Raw genomic sequence first — 19,058 nt, forward strand, 5'->3', positions numbered from 1 at the left:
GTATGGAAGCTTGTTTCTGCCACAGAATAAACATTTTAAAAAAAGGTAATTGTGACTTTTTATTTCACAATTCTGACTTTTCTTTTCTTGCTGTGGTGTTCATATCTGACATTTGACATTTTTGTGAATTTATATATGGCAATTCTGAGAATTAAGACAAACTCGGAATTGCAAAAAAAGTCTGAATTGTAAGATAAAAAGTCGCAATTATATTTTAAAAATGTATTTGTCCATGGCAGTAACAAGCTTCCATACTATGGAGACAAAATTATACTGTCTGTGCTGGTAATTAACAACAGAACTGTCTCTTCATTGTATGTTAAAACAGATATTCTGTAGAAGCGAACTCTCTTGTGCATTCATGCTCGTGCTGTCAAGAAATGACAACCACCAAAAAGGAAGTGACTCTGACTTGCCCAGATGGGTCAAACATCAACCACTCATACATTCACATCGATTCTTGTGGCTGCAAGGCCAGCGATTGCCCTGGTCAATCTACTTCCTTAAAGAGACGTCGGAGGAGATTGTGAACCTGCTTTTTTAACAACATACAGTAGAGCCATTTCAAATGTATCTCATAGCATGAATCTGTACATTTTAAATGTTTGTGATTAACTCTATGGTGTCATGAGAATGACAGCTCTTTTGTTTCTTGTCTAGTAGCTCTTAATAAACTAATGCAATTTAAAGTTTTCTTCCACATTTTAATTTTTCTGGAAAATTACAATGGTCTCAAAATTCTGCATATAGAAATAAATCTGCAAATGGCATTGTGGAAAGATTATGGATTCGCATTGTATTGATTTTGGATGCAAAATTATTATCATTGTGGGCAACCAATGACCATTGCTCATGGTCTTATATATTTGAATTAGAAGTAAAATCCATGTTAAGTTAGAGTGGTATGGCAAGTATAGCCTTTTAATTTACATTTTGCAGATGCTTTTATTCAAAGCAACTTACAATAAAAGAACAGCAATTTGTCGCAGATCCAATATTTTTAATATATAATATAAAACATTTGCAAGACCTTTCAAATTATGATAGTGTTTTTGTGGACACAAAAGGATAAACATTGCATACTATAAATTGTGTAATACTATATTATAGTATACACAATTTATAGTATGCAATGTTTATCCTCAAAGGTCTTGCAAATGTTTTGTGTGCAGTGCAATGAGAGGCAACGTACTTCTTATATACCGTGACGATATTTGCCATTTTACGCGTAACAGATGCTCTCAGTGACCTGTTCTGGTAATTGTCATAAAGTGGTTTGTGCACATACAAAAGACCCATCAAAATGTCATACTCTGATATCTCTTTAATAATCTTCAAAATAAATTATATGCATGTACACTTATGTAACTAAATTCATACAGATAAAAGCATAATATCAAACATCTTTAAGACATGGGATCACTACAATACAGATATGGTATACTGCCCTCAGTGGACATACGACAAGATACTCTTTTGCAAAATTATCCTACATTCTCTTTAACATTCCAGAAACATTCATTCTGAATGCTGATTTAGCAAAAACAATTACAAGTTGTTAGATTTACTTGCTACTATTAAGGGTTGATAGACTTCAGTGTGCATTTTTACAAGGTATTTTTGGTATAAAGATTTACATTGTTGGTACAGTTGAATATTTAAGCTCTGAGTGGCAGTTCTCCAGTTAAAGCTCCTCTGCCATCTGTAGCAAGGAGTTTATGGCAGCATCCTTGTTGCCCTGTTGGGCCTCCAAAACAGTGCGAATCACTTCCTTGTCCAGGTTGGGAAACATATCCTGAAGGGCTTTAAGGTCTTCTTCACTGCAAGGGGTGCTCTGTGGTGCAACAGGAGGCACAGCTGGCATTCCCATTGGTACCACACCTTGGTTGTACAGACCAGGGACACCTAGGTGCAAATTTGGACAAAAGATATTTTTTTGTTTTATTTTTTATAATTGAAAGAAGTATTTATACAGGAAACAATTTTGGGGATTTTTATATATATATATATATATATATATATATATATATATATATATATATATATATATAAAGGGAGTCTTACTATTTAAAACAGAATAGGCTTGCTTTATCACTATAACCCTGACATATGAAATAATAGAAAAAAAATGACACATGCTTTATGTTTTGCATCATATTTGAAACATCAGGCTTTTATGGTTCAGATAGGTAGATGGGTAGTGAGAATATGGATCTCAAACTCGAGGAGGAAAAATCACAGCAGTACAGCAGACTTTTTATTCAAAATGCAAATAAATATCAGTTGTCACTCAATATCTGCCAATAATATGTCTTAGTAAGATGATATTAAAATGCTTAGTGTTATGATCAAAATATGTTTTGAAACTACAGAGTTATGTAATGCAATACAATGATGATTGTGAGATGAACAAACAAATATTCCCCAAAAGCCTGATGGATCATATTTGATCCTCACATTCTAACATTCTAAGATTTATTTTGAAATTTTACTAACAATTTAAGTTATTCTTACATGTACTACACTAAAATCAGTAAGGTTTTCACAGCAAAAAGACAAGGTGAACGTGGTGAACTATAAAAAATGGCCTTTTACCTGATAAACAAGTATAAACTCAAGTAGGCGACAGAAGGCATGTAGAAGATTGTGTACAACAGGTTCCTCAGCAAAGTTTTGATAACTTTTGCCTGATAATTTGGAGACTTTTGCATTTTGATTTACGAGCAAACTTTATGAGTATGTGTGTACAACACTATATTATGTAACAGTTACTCAAAGCATTAGATCAAGTACAAGCAAGTTTCTGTGTATGAAACTATGAAAAATGAGTCAGAAGACAGCACTAAGTGGATGAACCTGAAATAAAGAATAAGGAGGATGTTATAGACTAAAGTGAAAGCCATATTTTTTGATGCCTCCCTCTTCCTGACCTAAAGAAAAGCCAAATATCATGTTTCTATGTTCAAAAAGATACACACAAACTGTTGGCAGATCTTCTCTTTGCCAAGTAGGTCAAGTTTGTCTTTATGTATGTGACAAACTGCCACACTGTTGAGTCAACACTGTGACATGGTACTTCTGAGCCAGGTTTTCAGCCTTCTCGGGGCACTGAAACATTATTCTGCATATAGAGCTCCAGCAGACACAACAGTTAACAGTACTATTCCACCTGCTTTAACGGACCACATATTTCAGGCATCTGATCTCCAAGTACTGCTGCAGCTTCCTTTAGAGTTTCGTATTTGCAGTTGTGTTTAAAAATGTTGGTCTGTGTTTGAAGTGTTGCAGGATTCAGCTCAGCGTATGGAGCAATGACTGAAGAATCCACCTCTCTGGATAAAAGCATGCTCTTCAGTTGAGCGAGAGTATGTAAGTCACTCTATCTAAACATCTCACTTAACTGCTAGCCAGCGGTGTCTAACATCCTGTAGAAATCCACCTTGTAATACTCCTCAGCTGTTGCTGGCATGTAAGGTGCAGTGTTACCTGAAAGGTGTTTTGGAGGTCTGCGTAAGTTGGGCAATGTATAGGGCTGAACATTAGGTCATGCCATGTCTAATGTTTATAGATGGTCTTGCAGTTTTTTTATTCAGATTCTCAAGGTGCAGTTGATGCATTCCAACTCCTGAATAACCTCTGAAGCCATCGAGAGCCCTAGGACTGTGGTGCCTCTCTCAAATCTATCCAACAATCCCCTGGCAGTTGCTCCTGTGGTAGATTGGGAGTCAATATACATAATTGCAAGAGTCCTCTTAACCCACCTAGTGGGACACAGGGTTTGTAAGCTGTGGACATTTCCCAGTGTGGCTGCTATTTCTTTAAATGCATTTCTGTACTTTCCAGAAGGACTGTACAGACAGTCAAGACTGTGGACCCAATCCAATGTGTCACGTCAGAGTTGATGACTTGCAAGCAGCCTGGGAAACCAGACTCACACAATGAGGGCCACAGTGCACATACAAGGCTAGTGGCTGCTGCTCTAGTTTCTTGGCTAGTGCTCCTTTGATTCTTCCAGACACGCTTACCCACGTGGACCAGACAAAGGCAGATTCAAGCGCATCATAACATTGAAAGCGAACTTAGCCATATGCTCATCAGTTGTTTATCGATGGCCTTTTTCCAGTTTTTGAACCCTGGCTTGCTGTGATGAAGGCCTGGTCTGTGTTATAGCCATTGATGATGTTTGAGATTTGAATTAATTTACATAATAAAAGCAAAAAACCAAAGCCAAGGAAAGTCACAATACCACTTATCTTGAAACTGCAGAGTTTTGTTTGTGAGCCTCTGTTCAACAGCAAACTTTCAAGGGGGCTGATATGGTTTAAAATGAACCTTCTCATTGTCCGTGTTGCTGTCTCTCACTGCTGGTCTTTGCCTGTGCTGCAGTCTCTCTCACTGCTGGTTTCTGTCTGTGCTGCTGAGTATATCTTTTTGTTTGTGTCTGTATTTCATTCTCCACTGCTTTCCATTCCTCTGCAGGTTTCTATCTCTACCTCTTTGCAGGGGTTTCTTTCTCTGTCACTCTCCCTGGCTGCCCTCCTTTTACTACTCTCCCTGGGTGTTCTCTCTAGCTCTGCTAAGTTCCTGTTTCACTCTCTCCCTGGGCATTTCTTTGCTAAGGGCCGGGCCCTTGATCAAGCACTTGTGTTACAAAATGCAACACATCACGTGTCATGCGCAGCATCTCCTCCGCTCGCATGCATCACACCGGGCCCAGGATAATAGGCTTTAAAAATATTTATTTTGTTTAAAAAATATTCTATATTCTAAAACCTTACTGAATTATATTAGAGTAGTAGCCTAGGCCTACTCCTCCTAGGCCATCTAAAGTTCATTCTTGTTTATTTTCTGTGTTCATCATTGTTCACGTTTTTTTTTTTTTTTACGTTTCTTCATTCGGATCCATTTGCGATCCATCCATTCTGAATAAACAAACAACACAGTTTACATGCTTCGTCCTTGTTGCATTATTCATTAAGAAAATAATAAATAAATGCACATACAATTATCCATGAACTTGCTTTACTATGTTATATAATACTATGTTATATAATACTATGTTATATAATACTATACTAATATACTATGTTTTATTATGCACAAACAAATGCCTTTCAACTTATGTGTGCAAAATTCAGAAGTAAATGAATGTGCAGCAATTTGTACAAATAGAGAGTCTGTAGACCTACTATATGTGTTGTAGCCATTAAATAAGCTCATTTAGCTTCATATTTGTTCAAATATTACAATGTTATTTTTTTTCCATCTATGTTGAATATGAAAAGTGAACAGCATGAGTAAGATAGGATACGCAATATATCGAGAGACATGGAGTGGGTCAAGCCAGATTTGGGCCGGGCCGGGCATGGACACAACGTGCACGGGCTCGGGTAGGGTCGGGCTTGATTTTTTGGGCCCGATCTAAGTTCTACTTTCAATCTTTAAATATGTGATAAGCCTCCGAATCGTATGATGCGTCCGAACAGCGGCATCTGGTGGTTGAATGTCATCATTCTACAACATTATTTATCCAGAAAAAAAAAAAAAAAAAAACGTTCATCTGGCATTTGGGTTAAAATTCAGTTGTTCAGTTGTCAAACAGTCTGTATGGCATAAATTATAGATTAAATATAGACTAATGCTTATTAAAGCTAGAAGAGTTCTTTAGTCAATAGCAGTGAGTAATTTTCTCTGTTCCCTTTGTTCTGTGATTAACTTTACTGACAGTAAGCTATATTGGCTGTAGGGCTGGAACCACGCGGAAAACGCGTGCATGCTAGAAATAGAACCGACGGGAGTGTTCTCTGACTAGAGTAGAACAGCGGAGTTTGTATGGACCGAAGTGCTTGTGTTTTGGGTTAAGCTGCGTTGCTTTGACATTGTGGAAAATAGAATAATAGAAACAAAATGTATTAGCCTTTTTACCCGTTATTATCAATCTAAATTAATCTCGTTTTTAATTTAACTTAATTTCGTTTTTCTTTATTTAAATTTCGTTTTTCTTTATTTAAATTTTGTTTTTTCTTTATTTAAATTTCGTTTTTCATTATTTAAATTTCGTTTTTTCTTTATTTAAATTTCATTTTTTCTTTATTTAAATTTCGTTTTTTCTTTATTTAAATGTTTTTTTTTTTTTTTTTAAATCTACCCTTTACTGTGTCAGCAATTTGTTAGTCAGAAAACTATTAGACTACCTTAAAAGTATTGCTTAATTTAACAGACCTGTGTGTGTGCGTTTTATATTTTTTACAATCTATGGTTTTATATCACTAGTGCAGTGTCCGTTTTCGGAGAATATAAGCCCTGCCCGCGTGAGGCGCGCCGCTTCCTGCTCGCGCTGTTCTGTAGTTTACTAAAAGTTTAAATTCTGAGTGTGTCGTCTCGCGTGTCCATATATTGCACCAAATGCGACACTGCACTCCCGTGTGAAGTCGATTGGATGAACGGTTCTCGAAATAATAATTATGCAAACGGACATACAGACACATAGATTCCTGCCTTTATTAGAGAGAAGAATATGTTCAGCCCCCTCTCTCCAAAGCTTCAAATATTCGATGTTCATTACTACGGAAGCTTCGAAGCTCAAAAAATGGTATTCGGACCAGCCCTAATTGGCTGCTGTCCCTTTAAGAGCAGCCGCTGCTGACAGAAACAAGGATCTAACGCGCCTCATTCTCTCACAACTCTTTGCGTTTAAAGACTTTATTTCACTAATTTAAGAATGCTCTTATGCTATGAGGATTCTCGACAAAACAGACATTTTGGCATAATCGGTTCAAGCGTGAAAGAACCGTTTTCTGGTGCGCAGTCTGTGCGCAGGATACTGGCGCACATCTTTCTCTCTGTGTGTGTCAGGACAAATACCTTTTTACAAACGCTGCAAAATCAACATTTTGACTAAAACAACATCAGAAATATATTATCATCATTACACTTCCTTATTTTTGGATATCTGAAAAAATCCAGCAAATCAAGCTGCCTTTTCATGCTTAAATGCAAAACTCTTTGATCTTCTTTCAGTTTCTAAGCAAGTTCTGGAAGCAGAAATGTGACCACTGTAAACTTTCATTTAACTTTGTGTCGACAAAAGCAAAAGGCAAAAGTAAAGAATTAAGTAAAGGGGGGAACTTTCAAAAAGTGTGGGGGTGGGACATGTCTCCCTGTCCCCCTGGGAATTGCGCCACTGGAAATAGAGATCACGATTCTCCCACAATTCTGAATAGACATCTAACCAAAATAACACTTGCTACAATTAAATATGTTTAATAATTTGAATTAATTCGTTTTTTTTTTTTTTTTTTTTTTTTACAAACATCGGTTAGAAGGAATGACTCATTCTTTCATACTGGTTTCATTACTGGATGAATCATTTTTGAACGCATCTCTTTAATGAATGATTCAATGTAGGGGTGGAACGATACACAGAAGTCAAGGTTTGGTTCATACCTCGGTTCAGACATCACGGTTCGGTACAAGTTCGGTACAATGGAGGGAAAAGCAAAACAAAAATGCAGAAGGCAAATTTTTTTTTTTTTATTGTGCATGTCTCAGGCTGTACCACCAAAGGAAAATAAATGTCTTAAGCCTTGTATTTTTTAAATAAGTTTTATTAATAAAGTAAAGGCATAGAACCAGTTTATTTGTAGTGCATTGACAATAGTTTTATATAATTAGTTTATTAATTATTAATTACAAAAAGACCTTAAGATATGTTTGGTAATTGTACTTGAATGAATTTAAAATTAATTTGCTATATTTCAGATCAATATATTTGTTTTCCTTAATTTTAATAAACACTTATTCTCATCTGAATTAAAAATCATTTATTTCTGTATAAAATAATACTACCATTAAAGACACATTTGATTTTCTTTTTCAATCAATGTAGAATGTGTCACTTAAAAATAAACAGATTAGTGCTCTGTTTGAGGACAAGAAATGAAAACCAATGCAATATGATGAATGTTGGCACCCATGTTGACTGTTTTTAAATGGGGTTGGATAAATATTTTTTGCTTTTAAACTGTGTGTGTGTGTGTGTGTGTGTGTGTGTGTGTGTGTGTGTGTGTGTGTGTGTGTGTATGTGTGTGTGTGTGTGTGTGAGAGAGAGAGAGAGAGAGAGAGAGAGAGAGATTTTGGTTGGATGAAAGTTGTAGGTTACAGTTTGACAAAAGCACAATGTTGTGTTTTATTGCGAGTGTACACAAATATAAGTAAACATTTTGCAGTTTGAATAATGTCCTGTATGAACAAAATGACGGAGTATGTTTTTTATGTTTCCACTGTTCGATCGCGCCCGTGCCTCTCTCTCTCTCTCTCTCACACACACACACACACACACACACACACCATATTCCAGCATTGCAATCTTGACATCGTAGCCTGTTCATTATAGCTACAGAGCTTCAGAACTAAGGCGGAGCTACAGATTAAGTGTCCCTAAAGAACCCGCGTATCTAACAGTAGTTCCGCATTACATTAATTAATTTGCACACAGGTTTTATTAATTTTTATACCGTGTATTCTCTGTGTATATTCATGCACCGAACCGTGACGCCCGTACCGTTTCGGTTCAATACGAATATATGTACCGTTCCACCCTTAATTCAATGACAAATACATTTTTAACAGTCACTTGTCGCCACCTAGTGGTGTAACAATGTAATCGATACAATTATTATTTGATGCGCCAAGGTTACTTTCAAAAGGTGATTTGCTCTATTTTAGTTACTACCGTAGACATCAGTGTTTATAACCGAACTATAAACTTTTGTGAAGTTGTTTCATACCTAAACATTACAACCGCTCTCTCTGGCTCAGCGGCAACGCGAACACATTTGAATGTTCCAGTGTGATCGCTCTTGTCAAAGGTCTAATAGACATAGCCGAATCATTGTCATTCAGGAAAAATATCACATGGGTGTTGAAATCGAGATTGTGATCTTTTAACAATTAATCATGAAGCTCTATCATATAGACCCTGAATTTAAGCACAATCAGCCAATGTTCGATTACAGTTTTAAAAGGAATATTGCCTGATCGCTTGGTGCATCCCTAGTTATGATGATAGATTGTTAAACAAACCTGCTATGGGCACATATCCAACGCCTTGCTGATAAACTGTAGGCATCAGAACCACAGGTTGCGGCTGCATCATCATTCCCGCTGGTATTGACTTGGTCAAAGAAAAGAAAAAAAAAAGATTCAGCAAAAGTTGACAAGCTCTTTCCTTGAGAGAGCTACTGTTCTTACAATTTTTCCCGATTTATAGTGCATGTGTGAATTTTAGAGCATGTCCTGACCAGGAAATTTGTATAGGTTACAAGTAATTTGAGCAAAAATGCAAAATGACACAATTGCAGCCAAGAGAACATATACCAATCGCAATCAAATTGGTTTACAACTTAACATCAACATTAAGCAACAGCTTTTATCTTTTGTTTGCAATAACACCTGGTCAAGACATGCCATAATTTTCAGTTCATGCACAGAAGTATTTCTTAGGACTTACTGCAAAAGACATGACAAGATTAATCATGCCCTCTTTGTCATCACCCTGTCTTCCGCTCAAACTGTACCACTCATCCACTACGGTGCCCTCGCGCAGGCCCTCTGGGATAGTCACGTGTGTCCATGCGATGCGATCATCCATGGAAAACGCCCTCTGTCCACCAACACACAACAACCATCAGTTAGGAGAGGTTACTGCCAGAATAGTTACCAATACATTTAGGTTTTCAGAATTTAAAATTTCATGATTTAAAAAAAAAAAAAAAAAAATTGTGTTTGTTTGTCTGTTGACATTTGTGATATTTGTGAGTGATGTAATAGACAGCAGACAAATGGCTTTCTAAAGCAGGGTATCTGCAGGATTTTGAAAAAAAGACTTTTTAAGACCTTTTTTAAGATTTGCACAAATAAAAGTAATACCATATGAGTGGGGTTTTTCAATGTCTATTTTACACTATAATAATAATAATAATAATAATTTGTTACATTTATATAGCGCTTTTCTGGGTACTCAAAAGCGCTTTACATGGAAGGGGGAATCTCCTCAACCACCACCAATGAGCAGCATCCACCTGGATGATGCGACGGCAGCCATATTGCACCAGAACGCCCACCACACACCAGCTTATTGGTAGAGAATAGACAGAGTGATGAAGCCAATCAGTATATGGGGATGATTAGGAGGCCATGATGGACAGAGGCCAATGGGCAAATTTGGCCAGGATGCCGGGGTTACACCCCTACTCTTTTCCGAAGGACATCCTGGAATTTGTAATGACCACAGAGAGTCAGGACCTCGGTTTAACATCTCATCCGAAGGACGGCACTAAAACATAATATGACCATAAATCCCCCAATTTTAACAACTTTACTATTCAAATACAGATTTTTTTACAAAAAACAGTGTTTTATAAAATAATAAACCTCACATTTTAGCCTTTAACACATTTTTTAAGAAAAGGGATGAGTCAAAATTACAAATGATTATGTTTATATTAATTTAAAAAAAATTACATTATAATATATTCATCACATATTTTTTTAAAGGAATATAAATTTAATGATTTACTTAAGATACTTGAAATTATAATGAAAACTTTTCTTATACTATATAAGACTTGATATAACTGAATATAAGACTTTTTTAAGGACCTGTGGGGACCCTGTAAACCCTTTTCACTTATTGCTGTGGAAAAGGTTCGGGTTCCAGTAGCATAAACAGCTGCCTATTTATCTGATACAAGTCCATAGTTGAGAGCATTATTCTGAAGAAAAAAAAAAAATCTGAAAAAACATTGTTGTAATTCATCAAAGTGCAGTTTTCAATGACTACAACTAGACTAAATCACCCACACCTTTATGCCCAGTTTCACAGATAAGGCTTAAATGGAATTACTTTTGTGTCTTTTTTTATTCAATCAAACGCAACAATCTTTTATTTTTCAGTTACAACAGAATTATTTTTACTCTAAAACACATTATGTTTGACTGAATAAATCAAAAAACACAAAAGTCATTCCACAGGCATAAGCCTAACCCAGACTAAAAGCAACTTGCACTGACTTATCTTAAAATATGTCAGTGTCATTGTTTTGTCACAGCAGTTATGTGTAAAATAATGTTTTTATTCTAAACATTACTTTTATAAAAGCTACTTATACATCCTAATTGATCTTAGTCGCCTAAAACTTGACTAAGAAAAAAAAAATGGTTAAGACATTGAATGAAAAAATTATTTTTAAAAAATCAATGAAAAATTAACACTATTTTGAACTACTTGAAAGGCCACTGTGCTGATATGAAACAAAGGAAAGTAAATTGCTGCTCCAACAGGATATTTGTATTGTAATATTGTAAAAGTCTAAATTATTTTGTCTTCTTTTTTGTTAGAAATAAAGACAGATTTTTTTTAAAATTTTTATTAAAACTACATATTAATCAATTCTTGTCAACAATACTGAATGGTGCTTTAGTCACAGTTATTGTTTAATGATGGCGGTGCCGTGTAAAAAACAAACATTTTGTCATAGTTTTCGTTAACAAAATGAAATATATATATTTTAAAAAAATTATAACACTATTAATATTGCTTTATTTCAAGGAAGTAATCCATGTACAAAAATAGATGAGAGCTTTTCATTATTTATAGCTCAGATGAGAAAGAGACAAGAATGAAGTAGATAGAATGAGGTAAGACAAAATGATGGTATGCTCGTTGCTCGACAAAAATGAAAAGGTTTTATATGTAATACAAAGTTATTTCAGTCTGACCTCATCAAAGATTTCCAGATAGAAGGAATCCACCCCAGGTGGGACAGTGCACTGGATGACCTTGTTCCAGCGAGGGTTCTTTGCTCCATTGTGGGCAGTAGGAGTCTCATAGACAGCATACCCAAGTCGAATCCTGCAGTAAGGGTCCATGCGTGTCATACCATAGTTCTTTGCAAGCTTTGCCTGTTGAAATAAGAATCTGATATAAGATAATATCATAACTTATAGGCTTTTGAATTTCCTTTCAAATATTCTGTATTATTTTTGGACACCTAACGTCACAGATGCACAAACACAAAAAAAGTCGCAATGAGTCATTAATGTAAAAATTCAGTATTAAGCAAAGCAACGGGCTGAAATGCATTGCTCATGTAAGCACCTAATCAGTGTTTTAACCACCGAAAATGTGAGCGATATAAATAACTTGTTATTATTACTATACTATTATTATTATACCTTTAAACAGGTTAGTCACTTTTACGAGAAAGACCTGCAGCATAAAACATAAAAATACACGTGGTAAAACAGACATATTTTCTATATAAAATGTTTTAATTATACTAGAAATATACATAAATTATTGACACTGCCCAAAAAGGCAAAGTTGCATAACCTAATCCTAAAGGTGCAGTCACATTTACTGTTGTCCAATGAACTTTGGCAGGCAAAATTCTGTAATTTCAATAGGAATCGAAAGAAGGACGAAAGAATTCGCTAATGTGACGGCACCTTATCTTAGATGCTGATTCATTTTCCAGTCAATAACAGCTCAATAAATAATCAGTCGACAGATCAGAAACACTTCACAACTCAGAGAGGCTAGCTTGGGATCGGCTTAGGCCACTCTGGGACCTCTTGGAAATATATTTACCTCAGAAACAAAAACAACTGTGAAGAGATGACTCAAACTCCTTTGAGGACTTCAGATGACGCAAACTCTGAATCAACATGCACCAATGCTATAATAATTTGTGTAATAAGTAAAAATAACCAATGCTATAATAATTTGTATTATTGTAATCATTATGTTCACAACTTCTAATAATTACTTCAATGAGCAAATAATTTCTGCCATAAATTAATATATTGTTAGCTAACTGCGTGATTTGTATATGGAGATTTCTGAAATACATTACTTGGACAGTCACATCTGATCAGATGACTTTAAATTGTAATATAGACATGCATTTACTGTAAAGCTGAAACGATATGTATTGTGAAAAGCTATACAAATAAATGTGAACTGAACTGAACTGAATTAAATAGCTAGTCAACTGGGAAAATGAGAAGTACTATTAAATTAACTTTAAAATAATGAAAAATGACGTTTTCTGATATGTAGTATCGTAAAAACATAAGGTAATATGCTTTGCAATGTAGCAAAGTATCTACATTTCTACATCTACGTTTCCCAAAATTAAATTTCTCTTGTAAAATACTTTATTGCTGTCTAATATTAACATAACACATAAAGGTACTACAGTAAAGGTACTTATTTTTTTTACCTGTACTACAGTGATGCTGAGGCGACCAGCTGTTCCCAAAGATCCTCCGTACTGCAGCTGTCGGGCTGCCTGGGCGTCTAACTGTACCTGCTGTTGTAGATGAGTCGGGGTGATCCTCAGAAAATCCTGAGGCAACTCACCAATGTAGACCTAAACAGAGAATAAGAACATAAACAATATACAGTTTTAACAGTAATTACTAGTCATTCGTTAATGTGATCATCTCAAATCAGTGACTACTGTTTGTCCAAGTACTTCTAATGGAGCTATTTGAATGGTTAATAAAGACAAAGCATTTCAGTAGACATTATGAAGAGAAGTGAAGAAATAGGGCAACCCTGTTTAACCCCCACGTTTGATGGAAAATCGGGTTGATGTGCCTCCTGGTAAAGAGATTGAACTGTTTGAATTTTGCATAAAAAGAAACTGTTTCCAAATGTATCCCCAAACTCAAATCATGGAAACAATGGAAAATAAACAGGTGTTTAATTGAATCAAAAGTTGTTGCAATTGTTGGTTAATAATGTGATTGGTCTAAACTTGTCTTGAATTTTGGGATCCTTATACTTGCCTAGCTTGGGATTTAAATTAAAATATACCTTGCTGCTTCTTTTAACATAGAATGGGTCCAAAGGAAACTCCATCCAGTTTTAGTTTGTAGTGTACTGTTCATCATTGTCAGTGGGTGATGTCTTATTACAGTTGTAATCGAAATTATTCAACCCCCATTCCAAATCAGGTTTACTGGCAAAATTTGAGACTTTCAGTTGTGTGTAATGAACAAATCCAACAAAAGTAATTGCAATAGCTCAACACAACAAATGTTTCAAGTGGTTTACTGAAAATGTCACTTTTAAGGACTTCCGCAGTATCAAAATTATTCAACCGCCAGAATAGAATCCCTCACAATAGCACAAATCTGCAGAACAGGTGTTGTCTCAAACACACCTGATACAACAAATCAAGAAGTTCATTAGTTGCACCAGGTTTGCTTGAGCTAAAACACATGAAATATCTGAACTGGCTAGGTTTGTTGATTGTCATGTTTGACTGCATGTTAGAAATATGGCTAACACCATGTACTAACTACCCTAACGACGCGTGATAAAAGGTATCTTTTCCATGTTAATCAGAGTTTTTGTCCTAACCAGCCGCGACACACAACAATTCTATTTTAGAAACGGTTTCTATTTTTCTGCGCCGTCACGGCTGGAACAACAATTTGATTATGTAGCCTACTTATCCATTTTCTTGCGAGTGCCGTCAAGATCACTCTCTGGTGCTGTGCACTTGCCGCAAGACTCACACGCTGTTCTGATTGGCTGTGGGTTTTGACTGATTTTGACGCATCTCGCAGTCGCGTCATGTCTAGTGTGGAAAGGCAAATTATTTGTCGCTGTAATCTTATCGCATCGCGTCTGGTTAGGACACGTGTAAGTCAAAAGAATGGTCCAAAAAGTTAAGAGAAGATATCATCGCCCTTCACAAACAAGGAACAGGACACAAAAAGATAGTGAAGGCACTTAATGTTCCTAGAGACACCATTGGAAGCATTAGTTCGCAAGTTCAAAGTAGGGCTGAAACTAACGATTATTTTTTCAATCGATTCATCTACCGATATTGTTTTCCCTGATTAAATACATCAATCATTAAACAATCATTTTTTAACTATAGCTACAGTGTCAAACATACAGTGTCCATAAAACAGTTGAGTTTTACAACGATTGACAGTGCGTTATTAAATACATGAGTTGAGGCGTGTGTTCATCCATTATATTTTAAATAACCACAGTGTTTCCGCTATATTCATTCTGTGGTGGCGGGTCGCCACACCAAAAATCATCCCGCCACGTCTGTAGCTTCTCAGTGAGGTCTGATATTGTGCACACTATTATGTTATTGTTAAGCCCCACTAAAGGCATAAAAAACATTGTAAAGCACCATAAAGTTTTCATGCACTATATTCCAAGACTTCTAAAGTCATTCGATAGCATAATGTGAGGTAAAAATTAATATTTAAGTTGTTAAGTTGATGGAAACTCATCTCTCCTCAGTCATTCTCCATTCAGCATGCAAACAGCGCGTCGCGTTCGATTATGACAGTAACACGATGACACTCTCTCCAAGATCAATGCTCCCATTATTATGCTTCATTTGTAGATAAAGGTCTATGGTTTGCATAAAATGACTTTATCTTGCTGGAGTTTATTGCACTTCAAGTGCATCATTCTGCGCACGGGATGCGCATAATCGCTTTGCCGCTCTAAATTGGAGCCTTCCTTTCATATTCTAAATTATAATACTATAATACTTAGGGGAGGTTTAAACACCTGGGCGACGCCCCCTCCCCCTGGGGAAATTATTTTTATAACCGTTTAGACTTCTTACATAAAATGCATCTATGTAGGCCTAATATGTCTTGGTAAGATTATATTTAAATGCTTAATTTTAAGATGAAAGCTCTATCATTAATTTTCATTGTTGGGGCAAAACACAATGTAATACAATAGTCCTACAATGATGACTGAGAAATAAGCATTACTCAAAAGCTTGTTGTATCATATTTGAAACATAATATATACTAAATTGATTGAAACCTTTAAATCTAGCCTACAGGGGGGGGGACCATTCCCCCATAGTTTCACCAAATCCTGTGGAAAACAATGCAAAAAATAAATAAAAGTAAATTATTTATTTATTTTAATTTGGTGTTACATTTGAAATAAAATGTTGACATTATATTTTTAAGAAATTACAAAATTAGAAATTTTATAATTGACATTATATTAGAAATTACAGAGCCCAATGGTTCTCTAGGTCAGAAAAGTAATAAAAATGTTAGATTCTCCCTGAAAAAATACACAAGAAATGCCGCAAATATTGGCGCAAATTTTGAGAAAAATCAGAAAAAAGTCCAGAGTAATCCTGGAGGGACTGAGTAATCAAGCCGAAATGTTACAAAGGCATTGACTGTGGTTTCAAAATTGGCCCTGGATAAATTAACAACAGCAGTGGTCTGTTTATGGAAGTAAAATAATGGCAAATATTTTTGAAACAAAAAAAGCCTGTTGAATTGCACTACTTATTGCATTAACCATGCTTGCATTTTAATGCATTGTATTTTTAGGGCTTGCATTTTTATGGGCTGAAATTCAGCATGGTTGAATATTTAAGCTGTGAATATTTCAATTCAAAACATTTCAAACATATTTTCATTATTAAAAAATCAATAATCCATTTTCACCTTTCATATTTCACTTCCAAAATATTCAAACTGTTTAAAAATACAACCTATAATATTCAACAGGCAATTTTCGGTCCATTTTATTTCGCTTTGCAAATTCACTTCCACAAATTCAGTGGTTCAAATTTGACAGATGTTTTAAGGTCAATTCCGTCCTTCCAGATGCCTCTGTCTAATAAAGAGAGGCAGAGACGGTTCAGAGCCAGGATAAACGCAGATGCAGAAGCTAGGGCTGAGTATCTTAGAAGAAAGAGAGCAAGGTATTATAGTGATGACTATGTGTCAGTAACAAGCAAACTTGAAATATTAATCGAAATAGGTTCACACTCATTTGCAATAAGCCTAAATGTTTTAGCTGTATAATGTGTTGTACTATACCCTTGGCCATTGTTTATGAAGCATTATAATTTTACTGTAAATTTTACAGATTTTTAAATCATTCAAAACTTGTCAGTGTCTCTTACTTGGTTTCAAGTTTGAGTATTATGGAAATAAAAATTATACTGAGGATGGTTTTTATGGTAATACTGAAAAATATTGCAGAATGTCCTTCCTTCTAAGACTACGTCATTCTGGCTAACAATGACACAGGAAATTAATTTAACCCATATTTGTGTGTTAGATTACACAATTCTGTTTTTGTTGAGTTAATGATAAAACAAGTCTTATTTAATTTATTTTATTATTTTTTTTGTTCTGATTTTTGAGTTATCAGCAGCCAAAAATGAGCCCATATCTATGTGAAATCCCAAATTGATTATATTAATTGTGATTAAATGTAGTTTTCCGAGCACTAATTGTTTGTTGAGCTCCAATTATGGATATCAGTACATTTGTATGCCAACAATGGTAGAAATGTAATTATTTTTAAAATGCATTACTTTACCCAGGAATGACATTTTCATGGGGAAAAAGATCTGATTCACCAAAAAATGGTTAATTACATTCTTGAAATGTGCACGTCATTGCATTGCACACACAACACTCTAATAAGTATAGAAAGTCTGGGCTTTCTTTTATTAAGCCAGTTTTTTTTCTTTTTTTCACATATTAAATCCTTATCCGTCATTCACCCAAATACACTTCTATTATATCGGTTTACTATGATTGTATTTTTATTTTATTTTTTACTATATTGATATCACCAAACCTAAACAACTGAGGTTGACTAGAAGTGTCCGTTCTTACGTAATGCGTCAACTTCCCTTTACATTACAAACTGCTTGCTAAATCACGAGCCCGATGTAGCCAACAATACCGTGCACAAAATTACGTCTAACAACTATCATCCATCATGGTAATGCGCAAACTGTATGTTTTTAATCAAATAACGTTCAAGAAAAACGTTCAAATAAATTAAATAATAAATAGTCTGTTGGTCTGGCATGAAATTATATTTGATGACGTAACGTTATAGTCATCACATCTTTCTTAACACAAACGACCTACTGTACTTTTCGATACTTTGTGCGTCAAACATTGTGATGTTCAGACGCCACTTGAGCTGTCTTCTTCGTGTAACATCTACACATGCCTATTGTTACATTGGTAATTCTGTACTGCGCAACTTTCAATGTTTGTTTTCATTGGGGAAAATGTTTATTATGCAGCGTGAGCAAGCTAACATGTTGCTATTAGACTGTATTTAAATCAAATGAACTCTTACCTGCCCCCGTTGCGTGCTAATTGTTGTTGCCATTTCGAGGTAAGGTAGACAACGGTTGTCTTATTTTTCAAATAAGCAAAATATTAAAATAATTACGTCAGAATGCACTGATATCTAACGAGATGCACTAGCGAAGCTCGCGACCGGAAATGACCAACCACCCTCTCAGGCGCCGCCCAGTTGTACATTTCAGAATAAAAGTCTTTTGGCGTCTATTTAAAATTAGAATGATTACATCGGAGACTCCTCAATAAAAACTCCATCACCATGACAAAATTTACTTAAATAAAATTATGCAAATCACACGCGCGTGCACAAACAAACACTCATTAATTCAAACATTCATCAAACATAGGCCTAAGTTACCACATTTGAACCTGTACACAGAAATCCCTGTAATAACTGTCATTGAATCTACCTTCCCAGAGCCAGTGATTAATCTGTTTTGATGTCCCTATTCCCTATAAGATGTTCCAGGCAAATAAATATACCAATTAACAAAATAATGGATTATGATATTTTTACAACACTATAGTGGTGTTGCACATAACTGCACTATATACTTAATCTGAAAATTACATTAATGCTAAATAATGTATTTAGGGAAGCTACACAGTACACACTTTTGTTTTGATTATGGAAGTAGCTTCTAAATGTGTTTAGGCTACTATTGTTCATAACCTATAAGCAGATAGCCTATATCATAGACAAAACAAATATTTTGAATTATGAAGCTCTAAAATGCTCTAAAATAAAATTATTAAAACGATACCGTTATCATTAATTTGGTTAGTAAAAGAACAAAAAACGAATTCTGAGGATATTATCAAGTACAAAAAAAGGAAATAATAAATTTTTCATC

General features: G+C 35.1%; 1 protein-coding gene across 1 annotated transcript; it reads right to left on the reverse strand.

Moving 5' to 3' along the window:
• Positions 1–1,309: 1,309 nt before the first annotated feature.
• Positions 1,310–18,382, reverse strand: tollip (toll interacting protein). The gene is made up of 6 exons (XM_084109527.1): positions 18,197–18,382; positions 13,287–13,436; positions 11,782–11,964; positions 9,512–9,664; positions 9,085–9,175; positions 1,310–1,905 (listed from the first exon to the last, which is right to left on the reverse strand). Exons 1-6 carry the CDS (start codon positions 18,227–18,229, stop codon positions 1,685–1,687), a joined length of 831 nt encoding a protein of 276 aa, XP_083965653.1. The 5' UTR covers positions 18,230–18,382; the 3' UTR covers positions 1,310–1,684.
• Between the last annotated feature and the right edge of the window lie 676 nt (positions 18,383–19,058).

Source organism: Abramis brama, assembly GCF_963993115.1.
Source record: "Abramis brama genome assembly, chromosome: 3".
Taxonomy (NCBI): domain Eukaryota; kingdom Metazoa; phylum Chordata; class Actinopteri; order Cypriniformes; family Leuciscidae; genus Abramis; species Abramis brama.

Bases quoted from the DNA above. Each gene is read 5' to 3' on its own strand.
- tollip (XM_084109527.1), bottom strand. From the start codon at position 18,229: ATGGCAACAACAATTAGCACGCAACGGGGGCAG. The intron at 11,965-13,286 runs GTAAAAAAAATA...TTATTTCAACAG, and splicing joins TCAGCATCACTGTAGTACAG to GCAAAGCTTGCAAAGAACTA. The intron at 9,176-9,511 runs GTAAGTCCTAAG...TCTTTGACCAAG, and splicing joins ATCTTGTCATGTCTTTTGCA to TCAATACCAGCGGGAATGAT.